At 53.4% G+C, this 23,940-nt stretch overlaps 1 protein-coding gene across 3 annotated transcripts; it reads left to right on the top strand.

The window, feature by feature from the left end:
- Positions 1–549: 549 nt before the first annotated feature.
- Positions 550–23,399, top strand: SLC43A1 (solute carrier family 43 member 1). Of its 3 annotated transcripts, none has more exons than XM_037840004.1 (15): positions 550–696; positions 2,269–2,435; positions 9,140–9,317; positions 9,418–9,473; positions 9,597–9,673; positions 12,043–12,135; positions 13,839–13,972; positions 14,912–15,090; positions 16,037–16,183; positions 16,280–16,315; positions 16,548–16,686; positions 18,243–18,384; positions 18,639–18,712; positions 20,788–20,911; positions 21,852–23,399. In XM_037840004.1, the coding sequence occupies exons 2-15, from the start codon at positions 2,282–2,284 to the stop codon at positions 21,993–21,995; spliced, it is 1,677 nt and encodes a 558-aa protein (XP_037695932.1). In that variant the 5' UTR covers positions 550–696; positions 2,269–2,281; the 3' UTR covers positions 21,996–23,399. The 3 variants fall into 3 exon arrangements, with proteins under 3 accessions (XP_037695932.1, XP_037695930.1, XP_037695933.1); XM_037840002.1 differs by having other exon boundaries at positions 579–889; XM_037840005.1 differs by lacking the exon at positions 550–696 and adding an exon at positions 1,175–1,619.
- Positions 23,400–23,940: the final 541 nt, after the last annotated feature.

The following is a 23,940-nucleotide window of genomic DNA, read 5'->3' on the forward strand; positions in this document are numbered from 1 at the left end:
TCTGAAATAATTATGATTACAACAGCAACAAAACAATTAACATTTCTTATGCTTTATATGTGCCAGGTGCTGTGCCCAGAATTTTGTCTGCATCACCACCCCTAATTCCTCCGGGGCTCCGCTTTGAAATAGGCACTGTTGTTACCTAATGTGACAGAAGAGGAAAGTAAGGCTCAGAGAGGTTAAGTAACTTTCCCAAAGTAACCCAGCCAGTCAGTTTCAAAGTTGGGATTCTGTCCGTCCTCGATCTAACTAACTCCAAAGAAGCCCGTGTCATTCTGCCTCTCGGAAAACGTTACTGCCAACTGCACAGTTCAAAACTCCACCCAAGCCTGCCTGGCATCTTGGACAGTCTGCCCCAGTGGAGTCTTTCTTTGTTTTGACCAAGGGTAGCTAGGGCGGGGGTGGAGGTGGGACAGAGGGGGAAGGGGAAGGCGAGGGTGAAAATTTTAGGCGCTGGGGCGTTTGCTGGGAGCGAATATCTGGGGACCAGCGGGCGAGTCACGTGCGCTTGAAACTCGACCTAGGAGGAGGGGAAGGGAAGGGAGCCCCCGCCCCCACCTCGGGGCGCAGCCCCGGACGGGTGTAAATACAATTATCAACGCCGTGGATCCACTTCGTTCATGCCCGGCTTCGCGGATCAGTAGCGCCGGACAGGTTCCCAGCTCCCCGACTTCTTCTAAGGGAGCAGAGGAGGTGAGAACAGCGGCCGGTCCCACTTGAGTTCCGAGGCCGCGCGGACACAGAACGCGGGGAAGCCCCGAGCGCGGGTGCGGTTCAGGGCTGGGCCGGCCGGACTCCCCACACGCGGAGCCCGGACACGCGGCGAAGGCACTGCGCTCCCCGAGGCGCGGGCGGCGGCTGCAGGCGCTTTTGCCCGGGACCGGAGGTGAGCTGCGGGTGGCGGTAAGGGGTCCCCCGGCTGCGTGTCCTCCGAGAGCCACTGGGCGGGGTCCTACTGACACTCGCAAGCTCCTCAAGAAAAGCCCGTTACCTGAGCGCGTGGGCCCCGCGGCACATGGTCCAGTCTCTCCAAGCGCGCCACCCCCATTAGCGCGCCGCTCCGGCCCCTTTACCGTGGTGGTTCCGAGTCTCCTCTTCCTCTCGCGCCCCTCTTTCTTCACTTCCTCTTCTTAGTGCGACACTATTGTCAGAGTTGGAGCGGACCTCGGGGAGCGCCGGAATCCAGAGCCCCATTTCACAGATGGAGGCACTGAGGCTCCCCGAAGGAAGTGACTTATGTTTTTCTCCCCTCCGTCTTGGTCTTGCTTACTTGTCCTTCCCTGCCTCTCTCCTCCCCGCCTCCTTAGATCTCAGCCCCCCCGCTGCTCCCCACCAGCACCGGTCCCCTCTCTTCCCTTCCCCTCCCTGCCCCGTGCCGCTCGCGTCCCAACCCCTCCCCTGGTGTTGGCCGCGGGGGGTGGGGAGCTCGGGCTCTTTCCCTCCCTCTGGTAAACACACCCGCCAGCCCGTCCGCCCTCCCGCCAGCCCATCCGCCGCCACTGCCCTTATAAAGTCAGCAGCCGCCGGACTTCCTGCAGGAGCCCGAGCCCCCTCCCCGGGTCGGAGGGGGCGGGCGGGCGCTGAGCCGCGCGGTGAGGTGTCCCGCGCCCTGCGGAGTGAGTGAGGGGAGGCGGGGGAGGAGGGCCCGCCCTGGGTCTCTCTCCACGTGGCAGCTGCTGGCTTGGCCGGAGAAACTCTAGGGACATGGGTCGCCTGGTGAGGGATGGGGGAGGATTTGCTCTTGCCAGGCTCCAGAGGGAGGAGTGGTCTTAGGAGGGCAACAGGAAGGGGGGGTAATCTTAGACTAGTCTCTGACTTCCCCTTCTTTCTCCTCCCAGTTGCTGGGGGTCCTTCCTGGCGCGGGAGATCGGACGCGGGCCAGCTGTAGCCTCCGAGAGCGCTTTGCCCCCTGCTCACCTTTGGGGACCTGGGAAAGTGCGGCTCTGGCCCCTGGGAGCCCGGCTCTGAGCTCCCTGGCCTGGGTGGGAGAGCCTGGCAGCTAGCCGGGAGGCGGCTGCGAGCAGACAGGACCTTCCTTGTCTTCGATAGTGGCCCGGCAGGAACCCAGCGCCGCGTGCGCCCCTGACAGTGCCAGTGCGCCCGGAACCGGCCCGGCGGCACCCGCTGGGGAGCCCAGAGCTCTATGGAGCCTCCGTGAAGGCCCCCTCGTGGGCCAGCCCGACGTGTCTGAGGCGCCAGTATGATGCAGGACCCTTCCCAGCGGCTGCTGGGGGGCCCTTGGCTCAGCGCCCTGTTCTTCTGCAGGCTCGCGGCCAGCATGGGCCCCACGCTACAGCAGGCGTACCGGCGGCGCTGGTGGATGGCCTGCACCGCTGTGCTGGAGAACCTCTTCTTCTCTGCGGTGCTTCTGGGTTGGGGCTCCCTGCTCATCATGCTCAAGGAGGAGGGCTTCTATTCCAGCCTGTGCTCAGGTATGCCCAAAAAAGGGCCGGGCGGGCAGGCGGCAGAGGGAGAAGGCGCGCAAGCCGGAAAAGGACAGGTGGCCGAGTGGACAGAAAACAGGGCTGTTCTAGATGGAGCACTGGCCTCACTTCTTGACTTTTTCAAACTCCATCGGGGTAACGGGTGGCATTCTGCGCATTCTATCTCGTTCAACTAATCCTGTCGTCATTGAATGCCAGGCACTGTGCCTGGCATCTGAGATCTGGGGTGGGTGGGCAGTCCTAAGTCGCCTGCTGGTACAGGATGGAGACTCCTGGAGGGGGAAGTGCTCTATAAAAGGTCAGGTGAGGGATTTCTTAAAAAGGCTATTGTGAGGGCATGCAAAGTGAAGTTTGAATGTAAAGGTCCTGCTCTCTTCCCTTTTCTGGACCTATAAACTCCCAGCTCTTCAAAAGTTAAATTTTCATTTGTTCTCTGCCTGACTATGGAGGGTTCTTATTTTCCATTTCAATCACGTTGGCTTTCCGTAAGTGGCCCAGGAAGAGGGAGTGGAAATTCTAAGACTCCCGGGGAGCCAAGAACCACCACTGCTGGTTGCAGGTACCTGGGGGCAGGGAGTTGCCACTCCTGGTGTCTGGAACTGGAGGCTCCTGTGTTCTGATGGGTATCTTCCTTTTCTGGGAAGGGGAGAGCTGTGCTGACAAGCTCAGCCTAAGGAGCTGGATGGATGTGGAGTCTGGCCCTTCCCCTCCCTCCCTATTCCCCGGACCTCCAGGTTGTAGAATAAACTATGGAATCCTAGCTTCCACCACTTTTACCAGCTGAGTGACATTGGCACGTTCCTTAAACATTGACTTTCAGTTTCCTTATCTGCAAAAATGGAAATAATAATAATAATAACAATATCTATTCCATGGGGGGTGGGGAGTTTGAGAGTCAACAGTGCTAGTGTCTGTCTCCTGGATCCTCAACTCAACTCCCTGTGGGCACCCCTCTTGGCCATGGAAGAAGCCTAGTGCTGTGGGGGATGGAGCAGGACCCACTTCACCCTGGGGGTGGCCTCACCCTCTGCCAGGTATATTGTAAGGCAGCAGCAGGTGGCACAGAGGGATGGCGACTTGCCCATACCTCCCAGCCCTAATTACAGGGTGACGGGTGCTTGAGGGGGGTAGAGATTAGAGTTGGCAGCTGGCCTGGGGAGGCAGGTTGGGTTGGGAGGAGCAGGTCTGGGTGGAACAGATAGGCACTCAGGGTGGCTGAGTGGACCAAGTGGAGGGCTCCAGGGGCACCCGCGGGGGGCCCCATGGGCAAGAGGAAGTGAGGAGCCCAGGGGCCCTGGAGTTGTTTATCTTGGAGACTGGAGAGACCCTGCCCTCTGTCCCCCAGCGGCCTTGATTTCTTCCTGCCCTCTCCACCTGCTGTTCACTTTTTTTTGTTTTTAATTTTCATTTTTATTGAGTTTGTTCACATACCATGCAATTATCCAAAGATCCAAAGTGTACAATCAATTGCTCCTGGTACACTCATACAGCTGTGCATCCATCACCACACTTAATTTTTGTTTGATTTTTAGAACGTTTTCATTACTTCAGATAAGAAAATAAAGACAAAGAAATGAGAAAAAAAAAAAAAAGAGAAAGAAAAGGAAACTCAAATCCTCCCCTATCCCTAACCAACCCCCCTCCATTGTTGACTTGTAGTGTTGGTATAGTACATTTGTTATTGTTTATGAAAGAACGTTGAAATACTACTAACCGTAGTATATAGTTTGCAATAGGTATATATTTTTTCCCTATATGCCCCTCTATTATTAACTTCTAGTTGTATTGTCATACATTTGTTCTGGTTCATGGAAGAGATTTCTAATATTTGTACAGTTAATCATGGAAATTACCCATTGTAGGATTCAGTTTTATACATTCTTTTGACCTCCAACTTTCGTTCTGGTGACATATATGACTCTGAGCTTCCCCTTTCCACCTCATTCACGTACCATTAAGCACTGTTATTCTCACAACATGCTACTGTGGTGTGCACTTTTTAAATCAACTTTTTGAGGATGAATTTACATACATTTTGGTGAGGTTCAACAAATTTATTCACCCCAGTAACCACCCATGCAATAAAGATTTAGAACATTTCCGTCACCCCCAAAACATACCCTGTCTCCCAATTCAGGGTCCATCTGTCCACCTGTGTTTTTTTCTTACCCATTTTTTAATCATAGAATATAACTTATACATAAAAGTGACAACTTTCCAAGTGCAATTTAACAAGTAGTTAGCAAATTTCAAAGAATAATATGTTACAATTCCAGTTTCAGTTATTTCCTTATTATGAAATATAACATATATGCAAAAAGGTAATATCTTTCAAAGTATGATTTAACAAGTAGATATATAGGAATTTTCCAAAGTTATTATGAGTTATAGTACCACAGTTTCAGTTATTTCCTTATTGTGGAATACAACACATATACAAAAAGGTATAGCTTTCAAATTACCATTTAACAAGTAGCTATAGAACAGATTTCAAAAAACGCAATGGTTTACAGTTCCACCATTTCAGTTCTTTCCTTCTAAGTATTCTAATCTAGCAACTAAAAAAAAGAAAATTATATAAAGATTCAGTATTCATAATCCTTTGTTAAATTCCATCTTGTCTGTTGCTACCCCTTCCTCTAATTGAATCACTTTCCCCATCTTCGGGGATGTCTAGGCAGTGACCACCCTAACCTGTTCATGTTGAAAAGGGGTGTCAACTTTATGGGCAAAGGGGACACATCTAGTTGATGTTCTTGAAGGTGGGTCTAAATGTGGCTGTTTGAGGTCACTAGAGGTGACCAAAGTGAACCCCCTCCTTTCCTCAGAACCTATTTGCCCGTTCTTGGAAAGCAGGGTACGTCACGCTTCTCTTCCCTCTACCTCCCTGCCATCCATGTGACTCTGTCCCGAGACTGCAGGCTGACAGAGGATGCTCCTCCCTGTTCTGCCTCAGCCGTGCTGCCTGATCAAAAGCTTCTACTTTCCACTTCTTGGAGTCCCCTTCATGCTGGGTCTCAACCTTCCTCTCTGGTTGATGCAAGAAAACAGAACCAGACCAGGAATTTGGGTCCACATAGTGTGTGCAAAGAGCCAGGCGACATGGCTTTGTGCTTGTTGGTTGATTTGAGCCAGCTGCTTACCTTTCTCAATATCTCAGTTACCTCATCTGCAAAATGGGACCAATAGTCCCTATCTCATGGGTTGTGAAACGAAGAGAGCAAGACTACAAATTTTCAGACTACAGCTAGGCGTTATTAGGTTCTGCACTCAGTTGTGCCATTATTTGCTGTGTGACCTTAGGCAATTCACTAACTGTCTCTGGATCTCCAGTTCCATGTCCGTAAAATGGAGTGGACAATCCTCATCCTGCTTGCTGCAGAGCTGTAATGTCAGGATCAAATGAGGTCATTTAAAAAATATTTAAAGGACTCAACAAATGTGGGGGCTCATTATTGAAGTTTTGGGGTTCCCTAGCCAAACCTTCTGTCTTCTCAGTGCTTTCTGCTCTCTTTCTTGAGGGTATACTCTGGGGTGGGAGGTTGACCCACCCCTAGGGGATGTCACAACTAAAGGGGGCTCTGTTGCTCAGAATTTAGGCAGGGGCAATTCAATTTAATACCTACTACCATGTACACAGCACAAGAGTCAAGATCATAAAACAATAGCTAAGGTTCATTAAACATTCATATTTGCTGGTTGTAACTTTACTCCTCACAATAAATTCGTGATGTGCTGTTATTATTGACTCCATTTTACAGAAGCGTAAACTGAAGCTCGGAGATGCTGATCAACTTGCCCAAGGTCACACAGCTAATAAATAAGGGGCAGAGTGAGAATTCAATGCCAGATCAGACTCCAGAACCCTCTGCTATACCTCACATGAAGAGTTGTAGATGCCAACAATGTCCAACAGCTTGAGTGCCCCACATGGTGTATTTACCACATTCTGCGAAACCCTGTTTTCCTGGCTTCTCAGCCCAACTCTATCACTCCCTGACTGCATGAGTCCTCCCTCCACAACCCACGCCTCACTTTATTCATTTATAAAAGTACAGACATTGGATTTCATGGGTAGAGGTCTCAGAGGCAGTTGCATCTTGGGCTGGTTCCCCTCTTGGTTGATTTGGAAGTCTGCCTTTGTCCAACTGCTCCGGAATTGTCCAGCCTCAGGAACTAGCTCACATTAGGTGCACTCACAGGAGGCTGATCAATAAACCAAAGAAACTAACGTATTCATTGACCTTGAGTCATTAGCAGTCCCCTGGGCTGGAATTCTCATTTCCTTGCCAGCACCAGGGTATTCCTGGGAAGCTTACTAAAGCGGCCCTGTTCAGAGTAGAGAGGCCCTGTGGTGCAATGGGAAAAGTGTGAGTTCTGGAGATTATCTTGTGTTTGCTTCTGAGCCTGCTTGTAAGAAGCTGTGTGACTGAGTTGCCTTTGCTTCTTGGAGCCTTGTCATCTATGAAATGCAGTTCATTGTACTCACTTTGTTTAGGGGTGTGAGAATTAAACGAGATCCTATATGGAAAAGCCTTGCACAAGGTAGGTTAATTGAGAGCTAGTGGGATTATTTTTGAGGGAAATTGTCACTTGATTGGGAAAGACTTAAGAGTAGGGGCAGTGTCTAATTTAGAGGCTGCTGATGGGACCAGGGAGGTAATAATGATTGGGCAAAGCAGGACAGGTGTCAGAGAGGCAAGAACATGGGTGACCTTGAAAGGGCAAGCCCTGGTGAAAGGGGGTGGCCCCCACTCAGCTCCAGCAATGGCCAGATCTTATGGAAAATCCAAAATTTGGATTTTTATATGCCAGCTCCTGATTTTAAACTGGCATCCAGTGAAAATTTACAACACTATTAACAGTCATCACTGCCAGCCAAGCGAAACAGGTGGAGGCCACCACCGATCACCCATTTGCAGCCTCTGGTCTAAATTACCTTTGCGTTTCTTTATGCTTTACCCACGGACCCAGCACAGTACAGTGCATATAGAACAAAGTGTGAATGGAATGTATAAACGAATGCAGACGAACCTGGGAGGGAGAAAAGAACAAGGGATCGTAAAGATAGCTAAATTACAGGGCTGGCCTTGAACCCTCAGGCTGTGTGGTCCAAACCACTAACTGCTTCCTCAGGTGCCTGGAGCATTCTCCCGAGCTCCCCAACTCAGCAGCTGGCACCAAAAGGGAACTCCCCACTGCCCAAGTCCATGTTTTCCAGGGTTTGCCGGCACCCATTATCCAACAGTTCTCCCCTGTATTCTAACTTATGCTAGACATCTCTGCTCTGCAGCAAGCAGGACAAAGATTGTCCACTCCATTTTACAGACATGGAACTGGAGATCCAGAGACAGTTAATGAATTGCCTCAGGTCACACAGCAAATAATGGCATAGCTGAGTCCAGAACATAATAACAATGCCTATCTGTTGTCTGAAATTTTGTAGGCTTACTAATTTGTTAGTACACAGCTTGGTTCACCCTTCTGCTGCAGCATGCCCTTTGGATATTTGAAGTCAGGGGTCACTGTCATCATTTCAGCCTTAGAGCACAGAGCCCTGAGCATCCAGGCACTACCACCTACCCCTGTTTTGTCCTCTTCATAGTACCATCCTCTCTCGAAATCAGTGCCCATTTGTTTCCTTTTTTGCTGAGAGCCTTCTGTCTCCAAGACTAAGGAGATCACCCCATCATTACCCTCCAGGAGGGCCATCATTTATTCCTTCGTCAGCTATTTCAGGAGCACTTCCTCCAGGCCAGGCCCTGTGCAAAACTCTTTGCTCACCTCCCATTGAATCCCCTAAGAAGCCTGTGCTTTTGGCATTCTCTGCTACCTTTGACAGACAAAGAGCCTGGGGCTCAAGGAGAGGAATTTATTTGTCCAAGGTTGCACAGCTGGTTAGGATAGCAGTGAGAACTCAGACTCTGGTCTGTCTGCCTCCCAGGTGCAGCCTGAGTTGCTTTTGGTGATGCCGTCTAACAACAAATTAGGTGGGGGGTAGGGAAGGAGCAGCTACCTTCTCACTGAGCATCGAGTAAAGCAAAATCATCCTCCTTCCCCACCACTAGTGTTTCCTGTTAACTTGACACAATCCCAAGGTGGCAGTTTACCTGAAGGATAAGTTGTCCCCGTGAAATTCTAAAGGGTACCGGAAGGCAATGCCTTGATCCTAATCATTTGGTGCATCAGTTTCCTCATCTGGAGAATGGGGATACTTTATTAGCTGCCTCATGGGGCTGTTGTCAGTTAATACAATGACTCAAATCATATTAGCTAGTATTATTATCAGAATGTCATTTATCAGGGACGCTTCCTCTAAGTTTTAAGTGAGTTCTTGTTGAACCAATTAGAGCACCACTCATGACTTTGCCCTCAGATTCAGAGTGCTTCCTGTTGGTGTTGAGTGAATGTTACAACTTGGTATTTCCATGTCCATGAGCACATTTGAGCTAGTCAAAGTTGCAGATTGGGTGAGTGACTCTCCCAGGGTCAGGTAATAACTGCTGCCTTTTATGGAACCCCCCTCTCCCCACTAGAGTAGGCCTGACTCCAAGCCACTCCCCGAGTCACCCAGCTTTCATTAATCCAAGGCCTGGGGTTTGAATGCAGGTCCCCTGACCCCAGGCCGCTCTCCCCTATGCCCAGCTGCTCCTGCTGTCACCTTCTGAGTGTCCTCCCTTCGCCCTCCTCAGCTGAAAACATCACCAACACCACCCAGGATGAGCAGCCCCAGTGGCTGAGCTGTGACAGGCAGGACGAGATGCTCAACCTGGGCTTCACGATCGGCTCCTTCGTGCTCAGTGCCACCACCCTGCCGCTGGGGATCCTCATGGACCGCTTCGGTCCCCGGCCTTTGCGGCTGGTGGGCAGGTGAGGTGGCTGGGCTGCACGGGAGGGATGGGTGCTGCAGGGGGAGGGGAAGCTCAAGAGTATTCACCAGTCAGCCCCCGCCCCCGCCATGTCCCTACAGCGCCTGCTTTGCTGCATCCTGTACCCTCATGGCCCTTGCCTCTCGGAACACCAAAGGTGAGATGTCTGGCCTCTCGTACCCCTGCAGTAAAAGGATGGGTGGCATGAAGGAGGATGTTTACCCCGGTTCCTTCCCTTGGCCTCCCACCTGCCCTCACCTGCCCCTGTCCCCCTTCCCAGTTCTGTCTCCGTTGATATTCCTGGCGCTGAGCCTGAACGGCTTTGGTGGCATCTGCCTAACATTGACATCACTCACCGTGAGTATGACATGTCTGGTCTGGCAGAGCAGGGCACCCGGGAGCCGGGTGAGGGGAGGGCCAGTGACCGTGAGAGTGGGGGAGGGGCCAGGGGGACCAAGAGCAAGTGTGCCAGTGTGAAATCATGCCAATGGCATCTAAGGGTGAGTGTGAGGCTGTGGATGCGACTGTGTGTGCCAGAGAGTGGGTGTGCACCAAGCCCGAACCCATGAAAACCTACTGAGCCCCGTTCTAGGCACTGGGTTAGGGCACAAACAAGCATTTACATGCTGTGGCTGGGGGAACAGGCAAACCCAATAGAGCAGCCGACTAATAAATTATGTCAGTAGTCCTAAATGCTGGGAAGAAAATAAAACTGGGTCATGTGAGCTGCATGGGGAAGGGGAAGCTTAAGACAGTGTCTGCATGTTTGCCACATCATGTCATAACGTATTGTGATGCTGTCAGTGTGAAAGGGCATGCGTGGGTAAATGTGATTTGAGATAGTGTGAGGGGGGGAGGGTGGACCTTACGAAATTGCCGGCCCTTAAACGCGTTTGACCTACAAAAAAAAGGCACTTTCATGTGGTTTGACCTATGACATCTGTGTGTGAGTTGTGTGTTTATGTATGTGAGGGTGTGAGTCTAAGGGTTAAGGGGCTTATGAATGTGTGTGTGTATGTGTGTGTGTGCATGTGCTCCTGGCTCCTGGCCCGGCCGTCCTCGGGCTGTTTATCTGCGAGGAGGGTTGCCTGACCGTCAAACTGGGTGTTTTTGGCTGAATTTCACCTCACCCCAGCGGCCGCCTTTAATTCCAGCTGGGGACATTTCACAACTCGAGGAAGCGGATCCCTTCCTCCCCGCCCCCCTCCGCAGCCCCTTCTTGCTACGCAACTTGACTCGGGGCCCTGAAATCCCTTCCCTTCCCGGATCTGGGCGCGACCTCGGACCCTGCCGGGACCGCGGAGGGACCCACGGCGCGCTGCCAGCCCGCCGCTCCTCCCCCCACCCCCCTAATCTCCAGCCAATGGCAGGGCCCCGCGCCGGCCCCGCCCTCGCCGGCAGGCCCCGCCCCCCGTGCCGCTGCGCTCGCTCGCGAAGTCCTGGGCTGGGGCCTGGCGCGCTGCTGGCCCGGTGCAGGGGCTCGCAGCTCCGATCAGTCCGGGGCCGGCGGGACCGGACTGCCCCCTCATCCCCGTGCCGAGTGGCGACAGCGCCCGTGGCGCCTTTCCCCGGGGACTCGGCCTCTTTCCGGAACCCTGGCCCTGGCGCTCTTCTGGCGCCCTTGGCAGTTTGCCTTGCAGATACAGGGTGCCAGGGAAAGCTCTGCGGGAGTGCGGCAAGCCTGTGGCCCGCTCCCTTTTCTAAGTCACTTGGAGTCGGGGTGGAGGCAGCTCCTAATTCTCTGTGTTGGCCCAGATATTTCTTTGAAAAGCCCAGGCGTTGTGCATAAAGGACAGATATCTGAGGCCCCCCTCCTGGGCCTCAGTTTCCCCTCTGGAGAAGGTTTGGATTTCGGATGGTGTCTCGGTTCCTTCCCAACAATGGGATCTGGTGACTTGGGGTAGATGGTGGGGCCAGAGAGGGTGTTACACCAAGGGCATCATGACTTTCCCGTCTCCTCCCCAAGGGCCTGGTTCAGGCCAGCGGAACGGAACATATGATCAGTTAATTCTCTACTGGTGGGAGGTCTCTGCTTGTCTGCAGTCCGAGCCACCTCCCCTGAAGACCTGGTCTGTCCCCTCCCAGAGTCCCACCCCCATCTCCCTGGCCATTCATTTGACTTGCCCTAGCTTAGCCGAAATGTGGGTTGGGGTCTTTGGAGTTCCTGGGAGGGTTACGGAGCATCACCCTGTTTCAGAGTTAGCCCTGGTCGCTGCCTTGGGGGCTGGGGTGGCCAGAAATGGGAGAAAGTCATTAACTTACTCTGTGACCTTGAGTACATGTTTTCCCTCTCTTGGCCTCAGTTTTCTCATCTGTAAAATAAAGTTGGACTAGATCACTGTTTCTTGAACACCTGTTTCATGGGTTATTTGGAGGTATCCACCCAAGTAAGGGGCTCCACAAACAACAAACTTGGGACTTGGGAAACCCTGGGGTTAAACAATATTGATGTTTTTTGTTTTGTTTTGGTTTTGTTTTTTTTGTGAGAGCACTTCTGGGAGCCTTTTAGATGCTAACTGTGAATCTGCAAGGGAGGGTTGGAGTACAGTTTTGCACATTTATTTGGCTTTAGAACTTTTCTTTTCTCTCGCAACGCCTGGTGCTCCAGGAGCTCACTTTGAGGCATGCCAGGCTGGGTGCTTCTGTGCTTTCTCGGGTGGTGCTGGGAAAGGGGACCCCTAGGGTGCCCAGGCCTCCCCACTCATGGTGCTGCTCTCCTCCCCCAGCTGCCCAATATGTTTGGGAACCTGCGCTCCACTTTTATGGCTCTCATGATCGGCTCCTACGCCTCTTCGGCCATCACATTCCCTGGAATCAAGGTACGGAGCTGCTTGGGGTGGGGGACAGTGGGATCACCTGGATTTTCTTTTTGCCCTGACATAAGAGCTGGGTGGGGCTGGGCGAGTGGTGGCTGGTATGTCTGGTGACCCAACTTGAACCAGTCAGAGACCAAGTCCCGCCATTGCATAAAAAAGCACTGAGTCATCTTGGGAAAGAGCTCCAATACTGCTGCTGACTGCTGGGTTTGACTTCTCTGCAAACTGTCTCCTTTCCTTTACTGTTGTCCTAGCCTAGGCCTTCATCTTCTCTCTCCAGTGCAGGCTTTCTCAGCTGGTCTCCCTGCCTCTGATCTTTTTCTTCTCTAATTCGTCATTCTCACGGCTTCCAGAATGTACTTTCTAAGACGGAGGACTGGCCCACGTACGTGTTGAAAAACCTTCAGTGGTTCTGCTTCGCCTAAAGAATCAAGTCCAACCCCTTCAGAGGCTGTCAAAGCCCCTGGCTCTCTGGCTCAACCAACCTTTCTGGCCACACACATCTCCTTCCACACTTCCCGGAGAGGCTGGGTTACTCGGGTCCAAGGTCACAAAGCTAACCTGTGCCAGGTTCAATCCTGACAAATCAGCCTGGCGGGCCGAGAGCCAGGAGGCCAGAGTTCTAGCTTGGTGCAAGCTGGGGACCTCCATTTATTCCTCTGTCAAATGAAATCAAAGCACCCTTTCAGTTGGACTGTGGTGTGCCGCTCAGGCTCCATGATCTTGGGCAGGTAATTTGTTAGTTTAGGGCACACTTGTTCAGCATCCACAAAAGAGTTTGAGAGTGTGCCTGGGCAGGGATGGCCTTCACTTGTCCGGATAGCAGCAGGCTTGGGGGATGGTTGGTTCTCCCTTCTCTTCATCGAAGGGAGTTGCATTTGAGGAGCTAGATCTTACTCCCCAAATTCGGAGGGTGTGGTCCCTGGAAGCTCTGCCCTGCCCTTCAGGGAGGAAAGAACCTATAGACCACGCTGAGGGCCAAGGCCGACAGGGAGCTCTGAGCAGGAGCTGAGGGGAGGGCAGATGCCATCAGAGCCGAAAGTGTCAGGGTGGACAGGAGGGAGGATGGCATTATCTCTGTGGCTGCCTCCAGCAGAAGGGCTGGTGCATTGGCAGGGAATCCAAACCAGTGCAGAGCCTAGTTGTTCTGGGGTTAGGAGGCTTTGGGTGAAGCATCTGCAACCTCTGTCTCCCCGTCCCTCAGCTGCTGCACCTGTGAAAGGCGAGCTAAAGCCTCTCCGACTGGGTTTGCCTTTCCCCCAGGAGTGCCAGGACGGGCAGATGATGTGGCGATGCCTGGCTAACCTGAGCGTTAACTTTTCTCTTTTATGTGTAACATGAAATGATACTGTTGGCATGAAAACAAACACGGGTATTTAAGCAGTCACGGGCAGAACTTGTGCACCCTTTACAGATAATCGAGATTTCAAAAACCTTTTGAACCTGGGGCCAGCAACTTCAGCACTTTGTATTCACACCTCTTTAGGGGGGCTTGGGTGAAAAAGGAAGAGAGGATGTGGGTCTTCTAGATCGGGCACTCACTTCTGGCCTTGTCTCCTCATTTGCACTGGGCGCAAAAGATGGAGGAGAAGTGACCTTCTCTGGGGCGGGGCCTCTGAGGCCTGGGTTCTACCCCAGGCAGGAAGAGGCAGGGTTCAGGGCGCAGGTGCCCCCCGCCCCCATGGGCCTGCTCCCTCTTCCCACAGCTGATCTACGATGCTGGCGTGGCCTTTGTGGTCATCATGTTCACCTGGTCTGGCCTGGCCTGCCTCATCTTTCTGAACTGTGCCCTCAACTGGCCCGGGGAGGCCTTTCCCGCCCCCGAGGAAGTCAATTATGCGTGAGTGGCTGGGTGGGGTGGGGGGAGCAGGGGTGAGAAGGGGGCTTTCCCAGCTGCAGAAGGGGAGCCCAGGAGGCTGTGGGGGTGTAGTGGACGGAATCAGTTTTGGAGTCTGAGAGCACTTGGTTTTGCAGCTCAGCTTGGCCACTCACCGGCGCTCTCCAAGCTCTGCTTTCTCCCATCCCCACCCACAGATGTTTTTAAGTAATCGACCTGGCACACAATAGTTGGTCAAAACGTGCTATATTTATTGCTAGCATCCTCTTAGGGTTTTGGAGGAGGAGGTCAGAGTAGGAGGGACCTCAGCAACAGCACCAGATGCTGTGTGGACTTGGGGTGGAGGGTTTGCAAAGGAATCAAGCACCCCATCCTTTGTGGGACAGGATGAATGCCAGCCTTTCCCAACCCCAAATCAGTTTAGCTGCCAGAGTGAGGGTGGGAGGGGTGGTGATGCTGCACAGCCAAGCACCTAAAGGGGACAGCCAAAGAGCTGACATTTATTGAGTGCCAACTGTATGCCAGGCACCATGCTTAGCCGTCATGCCATTCTCAAACAGCTCCATGATGTGGATTCGGTTATTTACCCCATTTTGCAGGTAGGGGAAACAAAGGCTTGAAAGGGGGGAGGGGGGAATCTGGGGCTGGAACCCACCATCTGACTCCAGAGCCTGGGTTCTTTCTGCTGCCCCCTCCGTGGAAACGGTCCAAGTGAAAACAACGCATCTGTCCTTACCCCTCTGGGCACCTGCACTGAGCCTTCCCAGGCTGGGCTGTGAGAGACGCAGATAAAGACATGGGCCCTATGTAGGGGGCTGATTGGGCTTGTGGGTGCTGGTTAAGGGGGGCCTGGGACAGGCTGGGACAGCCGCCTAGAGGCAGGCTGTTGAGGATGGCTCCCACGAGGCTGGTTCCCAAACGTTCTGGCCTGGCTGCTGGCAGGAAGAAGATCACGCTCAGTGGGCTGGCCCTGGACCACAAGGTGACAGGGGATCTCTTCTACACCCACGTGACTGCCGTGGGCCAGCGGCTGAGCCAGAAGGCCCCCAGCCTGGAGGAGGGGGCCGAAGTCTTCATCTCGTCCCAGGATGTGCGTGGCAAAGCGGAAAAACCTCCCGAGAGTGAGTGTCTGATCAAAGTGCCAGCCTTGGGGGACAGGGAGGGCTGATGCCGGCACACACCTCCTCAGTCCTCACAACACCCCTTCAGGAAGGTGGTGGCGTGCTCCTCCCGTTTATGGGCAGGGGAAGCGAAGCTCGGAGCCCCTCAAGGCCCCCCTGCAACCTCTGAGCCAGGCTGGCCAGTCTCCAGCCAGGGGCTCCTCCAACACCTGGCTGGCTGGGGCCCCCTGCTGGCTGTAGGAGGAACTGCACCCTCCTCACTCCCTCCAGAGCCAGCTGGCTGCTTGGCATTCCCAAGAGTCCCCTGGTCTGCCAGGTCCCTGCCTTAGTGGAAGGAGCCCTGGAATGGGCCCTGGAGCCAGGAGTGGGGAGTTGGAGTCCTGGCTTCCCATTTACAGGCCATGTGACTTGGGTAGGTCACTTAACAGTGCTCTCACTTTTCTCATCTCTTGAACGATGCTAATAGCACCCACCTCATGGGGAAGTTAGTTATAAGGAATGAATGGAGCCATGGATGCGGAAGCTCCTTGTAAACTGCTTGTAAGGGGTGGTTATCCCACAGCTGGATAAGGACATTTGCCTGAGGCAACAGCAGTGTGAGATAAGGCAAGCCGTTTAACCTCAGCTGCAGTTTCCTCATCTGTAAAATCGGGTCATTGTGAGGTTCAGTTAAATGGGATAATACATGTCAGACATGCAGCACATAGCAAACGTGAAATAAACAGTAGCTGGAGATCTTGCCACACTTGACATAGGGTATCCACCCAGAGGTCACTGGAAAATGTTCAGTTGAGATAGTCACAGAGCTGGGCAAGAACGTTTACAAATGAAGAAACCAGCCCCGAAGGGAGCTGTCCCTCTCCAAAGACAGCATTGTGTGAGCTGGGAGAAGCAGAGGGAAAGGGAAGGGCCAGGGGTTCAGGGGCGCCCCCTGCTGTCTCCCCAGGGTCCGTGCCCCTCCGCAAGAGCCTCTGCTCCTCTGTTTTCCTGTGGAGCCTCCTGACCATGGGCGTGACCCAGCTGCGGATCATCTTCTACATGGCCGCCATGAACAAGATGCTGGAGTTCCTGGTGACCGGTGGCCAAGAGCACGGTGAGGCGCGGCTGAGCCCACTGGGAGGCTGTGGGGGTACAGGGGGCCACCCTGGCTGAGCTCCTCTCACCTTGGCGTCTACCCCTGCCCCCACAGTGACGGAGGACCTGAGACAGAGGGCAGAAGAGACAGGTAGGGGGCCAAAGGCTGGGGTCCTGGCCTGCTCTGCGGGGGGGCAGGAATCCTCTACCTGGATCCACCCACTCTTGCCACCCTGGGCATTTTGGGGATCTAAGAATCTGGGGGCAGAGGAAGGCTACCTTGGCACACCCTGTCCTCCTTTGGAAGTGGGCAGCAGTGTCCACTGGGCTGCTGACACCCTCGGGCCAGCTCCTGACCCCACCTCCCTTCCTGTCCTGCCCAGTTGGGTTCTACTCCTCCATCTTTGGGGCCATGCAGCTGCTGTGCCTTCTTACCTGCCCCCTCATTGGCTACGTCATGGACTGGCGGATCAAGGACTGCGTGGATTTCCCCACTGAGGGCGCTGCCCTTGGAGATGCCAGGTGACCTGGACTGGGAGGGTGACATCAAATAGGTGTTGCTTTTCATTATCTATGTGCTTTCACATCCAGCATCTCATTTCATTCTCCCAAGTGCCCTGAGAGAGCAGAGTACCTCCCCATTTTGCAGATTAGGCAACTGAGGCTAGAGGGGACCTGACTTGCTTGCTATTAAAAATAGCTAACACTGAGTGCTGACTGTGCACCAGACACCTTGCATGGTCTTATTTAGGTCCTGCAGCAGCTCTCTGAGGTAGGTGCATTATTCTCCCCATTTCACAGATGAGGTGCAGAAAAGCTGAGCACAGAAAAGTCAGGTTACTTACCCGAGGTCACACAGCTTTTACGGGCAGGCTCTAGAACACTTGTTATAAAGGGTGTACGCTACAGCCTTCTTAGGGCTAGGGAGAGAGAGAGTTGGTGTATTGGATATCTACTGCTGTATAAAAAATTACCTCAACATTTGGCGTCTTCAAACCACAAACATATATTATCTCACGTGGTTTCTGAGGGCCAGGAATCTGGGAGCAGCTTAGCTGGGTGGTGCTGGCTCAGAGTCTCTTGTGAAGTTGCAGTTGAGCTGTTGGCTGAGGCCGCAGTCCTCCGAAGGGTTGACAGGAGAATCTGCTTCCAAACTGACTCGTACGGCTGTTGGCAGGAGGTTCAGCTCCTCATCACGTGTGCTTTCTCCGTGGGGCTGACAACATGGCAGCTGCAAGATCTAAGAGACAGAGAGGGTGGCTCCCAAGATGGAAGCTGCAGTGTGTTTTAAACCTAAACTCAGAAGTGCTGTGCCTTCCCTCCTGTGGGGTTCTGCTGGTCACACAGAGGCGACTCTGGAGCAGTGTGGGAGGGGATCACACAAGAACGTGGACACCAGGAGGTGAGGGGCGTGGGGGACCATCTTGGAGGCTGGCTCCCACGGTTGGATTGTGAACCCAGATCTTCTGACTGCTTTTTCTCTTTTGTGCTAATCCAAATAGACCCCTTTTGTCCTGAGAGGAGGGAGAGGGAGACTTCCAGGAGAGGAGGTGTCTAAAGAACATTCCAGAAGCTTCCCTCTCCTGGCCCTGGCACCCAGCTGACTCAGAAGATGGCCAGGGTCCATTGGCAGGGCCCTCTGTCCAGAGCAGCTGGACAACCTGCCCTCAGTCCAGCCTACTGACCTCTCCACTGGGCGGGCCTCGGAGCCCTTGGGCTAGCTGGGCAGCCGGGGGCCAAGCTGACGTTCCCAGAGTGCAGAGGCTGCTTCCTGGGGACTTCCGATGAGAGACAGGGCAAGAGCTCCCCATTCTCCACCTTCCTTCCTGTCCTTGGTTCTCAAACATCAGCATACGTAGGAAACACTTGCAGTACTTGTAAAAATGCAGATTCCTGGGCTCCACCCCTGGGATTCTGAAGTCTGGGGTGAGACCCAGAATCTGCATTTTAAATCAAGCCCCCAGGTGATGCTGGTGTGGTTGGTTGGGGAAACACTGAGCTGGAGAAATGTACGTATATATTTTTTAACCGTGGGGAAGGAGAGGCAGCAGCCAATGCCGGCCTGTTCTCCTCCTCAGGGACCAGGTTGCCACCAAGTCCATCAGGCCGCGCTACCGAAAGGTCCAGAAGATCACCAACGCCATCAACGCCTTCACCCTGACCAACCTTCTGCTCGTGGGTTTCGGCGTCACCTGCCTCATAGACAACTTGCATCTCCAGGTACCCACGTCCATCCTCCCCACCGCCCCGCCGCCCAGGACACTTCCGAAGGGATGTCTCACCGGCGCCTGCCTTCCAGGCAGCGTGGTTCTGGGGTCTGCCCGTTTTCCAGGTTCTCTAGGAAGTGTCTCTAGCGGATGGGGTTGGCCAGAGAGGAGGAGTAGAAATGGATGGATGGGCTTGGGGAGACCCCTGTTTTTCTCTTCACCCCACCCGTCCTTCCTCCGGAACCGCCTCCCTCTGTTTGGTTTCAGTTTGTGACGTTCGTCCTGCACACCATGGTTCGAGGTTTCTTCCACTCCGCCTGCGGAGGACTCTATGCGGCAGTGTGAGTCAGCCCAGGAGGCCCCGTGACCGGAGAACCCCAGGGCATGGTTGAAAGGGCCTCGGACGTCCCTGTGTGACAGACCCCCCAGCCCCTGTGTCGGCGTCTTCTCTCCAGCCTCCCTGGCTCCCGATCTTGGCTTGAACGCCGACATTGGGGATCTTGGGGGCTCTCTGGTCCACTCCCCTAGCTCCTCTAGTGATGGGAGCTCCATTCTTCGAGGGCAGCTGCTGCAGGACAAATCCCATTGTCAGAAAGTCCCCTCTCAGAGGAAGCTGACATACTCGGTTTGATGACGCTTTGGTCCCATGTCGGTTCTCTGGAATGGCCCCCAAAGTGGCCTCTCTCCCCACACCTGTAGAATTTCCAGATGCTTTACGACATTCCTTCTTCATGCCAATCAGCCCCCAGTGCCCTTTCCCTTCTGGTTTCCCTTGCCGGGGTCTGCTGAGTGACTCTCTGTGTGTTTGATAGAATAATAGGACATCTCACTAGTGATGACAACAATGTCACCCTTTACCTAGTGCCTCTTCCATGGCAGTCCGGTGCCAGCCAGGTCACCAGCTTCCTCTTATTTAAACCTCACGCCGGCCATCACGGCAGAGGGCCACGCCCTTCCTTCTGCCACTCAAGCCCAAACCTGGGGGTCCTGCCTGGTCTTTCTCACCCTCCACATCCAATCCATCAGCAGCTCTGTCTGTGCCACGTTCCGAGACCCCAGATCTGACCTCCGCTGCCGCCACCCTGGACGCAGCCCCCATCTTCTCTCGCCTGGGTGGTTGCAGCCATCTCCAAGTGCTCTCTCCGCTTCCTCTCTTGCCCTCCTTCTGTCTATTATTATTTTTTGATAATTACTCATTCTTTTTTTTTTTCTGATAGACTTTATTTTTTAGAGCAGTTGATGAACCATTGTTATTATATTTATGTTAATGAAAGCCCATAGTTTACGTTAGAATTCACCCTTTGTGTTGCCCAGTTCTGTTTTTTTTTTTAATTTTTTAAATTGTGGCAACATATTTACAACATATATAACATTTCTCATTTTTCACCTCTTTCAAGGGTACACCCCAGTGGCATTGATTACATTCCCCTCATCTATTACCAAAACTTTTCCCTCAGCCCAGATCCTTCCATCTATTTTTAACGCAGGGGCTAGAGTCAGTCACCTGTTAAGGCGTAAGTCTCTTCGTGTCACTCCGTGGTTCAGAGCACTCCAAGGGCTTCTCTCAGAATTAAAGCCAAACGCTGTATTATTACGGCCCTTTACGGCCCTGAAGGCCTTATGGGATCCGGCCCTGCTGTCACTGCCCTCTTCCTTCCACTTCCCGTCACGCCCTCGGCTGCAGCCACACTGGCTGCCAGGCGTTCCTCAGACTCCGCAAGCCTGTGCCCCACTCCGGGCTTTGCACCTGCTATTCCCTTTTTGTAGAACACGTTTCCCCCAGATGCCTGCAAGGCTCCCTCCCTCACCCTCTTCAGCTCTTCACCTGCCTGATCCCTTCATCATGAGGCCCTGCCTGGCTGTCCTTTCTAAAGTTGCAGCCCCCTTGACACCCCCAGCCACCTTCCTTCCTTTAACTTCCCTCCTTTGCTCTCACCACCATCTAACACACTCTGTTTGTCATGTTGTCTGATTGTCACTTGCCCTGCCAGAATGTCACCTCCACAAGGGGAGGGATCTTTGGCTCTTGCCATTAACTCTAGCACCTAGAACAGGGCCTGGCACATAGTAGGAGCTCATTAAATATTTTTAAAAACATGTGAAACACCCGAAGAGGTTAGTGCTTATCCCTTTTAGGAGAGGAGGAGGTGGCAGCTCCTCTCAGAGAGGTTGAGTTACTTGGTATTATCACACAGCACAAAGTCAGAACCCAGCTTGGTGGCCCTTGGGTCATGAAGCCAGGGGACCTGAGCAACAACCAAAGAGCCCGTTGTAGAGCCTGAGATCTTAAGCACAACCTGCCTCCGCAACACAGAGCATTATTTGGGGGAGGAGACAGGAGGGATATAGGGCTTCAGGCTGCTGGGGCCTCAGAGGGCCACATGTCCTGATGCTCGGGCCCCCCTCTTGTTGACAGGTTCCCGTCCAACCACTTTGGGACACTGACCGGCCTGCAGTCCCTCATCAGTGCCACGTTTGCCCTGCTCCAGCAGCCACTCTTCATGGTGATGGTGGGACCTTTGAGAGGAGAGCCCTTCTGGGTGAGAAGGAGCAGGGGGTGGCACTGGGGGAAAAGGAGCGGGGGCTAGTGTGTGATAGAAGCCCTCACCCCTCAGCCAGAAGGTCGCTAATCTAGGGGGTGCCCAAGCTGGCTGCCCATCAGAACCCCATCAGCCTACTGAAGTGTGTCCCAGCCTCGGCCTGGGATTCTGTGCTTTTAACAAATTCCCATGTGTTGTGGAAAGTGGCCCCATCCTGTGTTCAGAAGCTGCTGATCCAATCCAGTTCCACCCAGTGCAGGGATCTCCTCTCCAGGACCCCCGAAAACCCTCCTGCAAGAACCGTGAGAGAATAACAGCTACCATTTACTGAGCACTCAAAATGTGCTAAGCATGCTGTGCACCTTTTTTCGCTTAATCTTTGTCGTACCAGCCCTGAGAAGGAGGCGCTCCGGGTTGACTTCCCTTGCCCCAAGTCATCAGCGAGTAGAGGCAGAACTGGCATGTGAAATGGGTCAGGGTGCACGTGAAGGCCACTTCCCAGGCTCCCTGGCTGGCTGTGCTCCACCCTGCACATCCCAGCTCCTTTAACTGGGCCTCCTGAATAGGCTCCTGTTGCTTAGCATCCCTAAGGCCTGAGCTTCCTAGCTCAGAAGGCGGGTCATATTTTAGGATCAGCCTGTCCCTTCCTCGTATCTCTCCAGAGGGTGCCACATTGCCCTGTTGTTCAGACCCTATCTCTGCCACTTGGTAGACTCAAGAACTTTACAAGACTGGTGAACATTCGATGAGATACTGGTAGAACTGCAATTGGCACATGATAAGCACATGCTAAATGCTAGCGATACGTATCGTCCTGGCTCTGGACATGTGGCAAAAACGGCCACCCTCTCTCTGTCAGGCTCTCTGTCAGGCTAAGGAGGATCCCTGAGGGCAGACAGGTGCCTCCTTCACTCTTTGTTTCTTTCTTCTGGCCCTACAGGTGAATCTGAGCCTCCTGCTCTTCTCATTGCTGGGATTCTTACTACCTTCCTACCTCTTCTACTACCGTGCCCATCTCAAGCGGGAGTACTATGCCAGTGGAAACCCACTGAAGGTGTTCAGCAACCCCGGGGTGACGGCATAGACCTCTGAGACCAAGGGACCTGGATGGCAAGCAGCCAAGGCCTGAGCAACCAAAGGGAATGCCCCAAATGGCTTTTCTACCTGTAACGGATGCACAGAGCCAGGGGCTGTGGATTTATAAATACCAAGAGAACTTCTATTTTTGTAGGGACTTGCAAAAAGAAAAATACAAATCCTAAAAAAAAACACAAATCCCTAAAAGCAATGCTCCATTGACTGAAGACAGCCCCTGTGCTAGGGGGATGGGGCCTCGTTCACTTCCTCCTTGGCTCAGAGGAGACCAGGGGTGGGGCTGCTCTTTCTCTGGGCCTTCTTTATGGCAGGGGGGCTGCCTTCTGGAGCTTTCTGGGGGCTTGTGGGATCAGCAGATAGGCTTCCCTAAGGCCCCAGCTGTATGGTGCCAAGAGTGTGCATGCGTGCATGGGTGTGTGTGTGTGTGTGCATGTGTGTGTGAAACAACCTTCCCCTCAGAACAAAGGGGGCCTGAGATGCTAGCTGTGTCCTGGATGGGGTCTGGGGGGCAGGTTTCCCTCCCTGGAGCTGCTTGCAGGTCCTAGAGGAAATAAAAAGGGAAGTGAGAGACTGGTTGGTGTGTGCCTGTGCCTTGGGTGGGGGGTGTCTTCCACACTCCCCTTCCCTCTTTCTCACCCAGGCTGAGATGGGCATTAAGTGGGACACTCGGAGTGCCAGCCTGTCCCCCTCTGGCTGTCTGGCTCACCTGCCTGTTCTCAACCATGCCCTGCCCTTAGTGCCTGAAGGGAGTCCACATCTGGTTCCCTGCTCCTGGCCCCCCACTTCCCAGGGCTTCGGGTACATCTGGGAGGCTGGGCTTTCTCCATACAGGGAATCAGGGCAAAATGCTTTAGAAAGAATGCTAAGGGCTAACTCCAACTTTTCCACCAAAGCATCCCTGGGGGTCTGCTGAAAGCAACATTCTTTGTAGACTCCTGTTTAATCTTAAGACTTCATGCAAATTTTGAGTTCCTCTTTATACTATCTTTACATTCACTTTAAGCATTAAAGTGAAGTTTAAAGATTATCTACATAAAGGGAAAACACCATCTTGGAGGACAAGGAACCTTCCAGAACAGCATCAGCTTTGCTCGGGGCCTTCTAGAGAGCTCTTTGTTACACCTGCCAGTGCTCCTGGGGCCTGTCTTAGAGGTTAGAGTAGGTGATAGATTGGAGTGATGGGGCAGGGAGAGCAACATTTGTTAAGGATCTATTTGCCTATTCTACACAGATATCTCATTCAGTCCTAACTATAGCTCAAAGAGATCTGTATGGTTATCACTGTTTGATTGAGAAACAAGCCCAGAAAGGCTTGGGCACAAGCCCAGTGCATGCAGCTGGTAGGTGGAGCTGAAGTTGGGAGCCCTGGCCACAGGTCTGCTGGGCTACTGGGCAGAATGGAGGCCCCAGGCATCTCAGTCCCTGCTCCCAGCTGCCCTCTCTGGGCGGGCTGACAGTGACCTCAAAGTCCTCATCCACCCCCAAAAAAGGACTTGTGGAAAACCCCCAAAAGATAGTGTTAGGAGACAGCCATTTTCCCTTCCCTTTTAATTAAATTCTCTTTAATAAGTTAATGAAACAGACTGGCCCACCCATTTTACAGATGAGAAAAACTGTCCAGAGGGATCTGGAGTCTTGTCAGCGTCGCATAGCAGATCCCTGGCTCCTGTGAGCCAGCCAGCGCCCTTTTTGCAAACTAGGGAGTCGGAATCGGGCAGCACCCACCAACGGCTTGGCCGGTCCTCGGGGCCTGCCCGGGTCTCTGCGCTCTCGGTCCGGACCCTCACTTGCCGAATAACCTGATGGGGAGTGGTCGGGAGCGAGGAGCCGGAGCAGATCACCTCAGACTGCAGGGTGAGGACGGGCCGAGGAAGCGCGCGCGCCGGTACTGCGTGTGCCCAGCAGGCGGCGCTGCGGGGCTGCGGCGGGCACAG

This window comes from Choloepus didactylus, chromosome 6 (assembly GCF_015220235.1).
Source record: "Choloepus didactylus isolate mChoDid1 chromosome 6, mChoDid1.pri, whole genome shotgun sequence".
In the NCBI taxonomy this organism is placed as follows: Eukaryota; Metazoa; Chordata; class Mammalia; order Pilosa; family Megalonychidae; genus Choloepus; species Choloepus didactylus.

Excerpts from the sequence above, each read along its gene's own strand:
- SLC43A1 (XM_037840004.1), top strand. The coding sequence starts at position 2,282 with ATGGGCCCCACGCTACAGCAGGCGTACCGGCGGCGCTGGTGGATGGCC. Across the intron at positions 12,136-13,838 it reads TCACATTCCCTGGAATCAAG|CTGATCTACGATGCTGGCGT; the intron begins GTACGGAGCTGC and ends CTCTTCCCACAG. Across the intron at positions 18,385-18,638 it reads TAGACAACTTGCATCTCCAG|TTTGTGACGTTCGTCCTGCA; the intron begins GTACCCACGTCC and ends GTTTGGTTTCAG.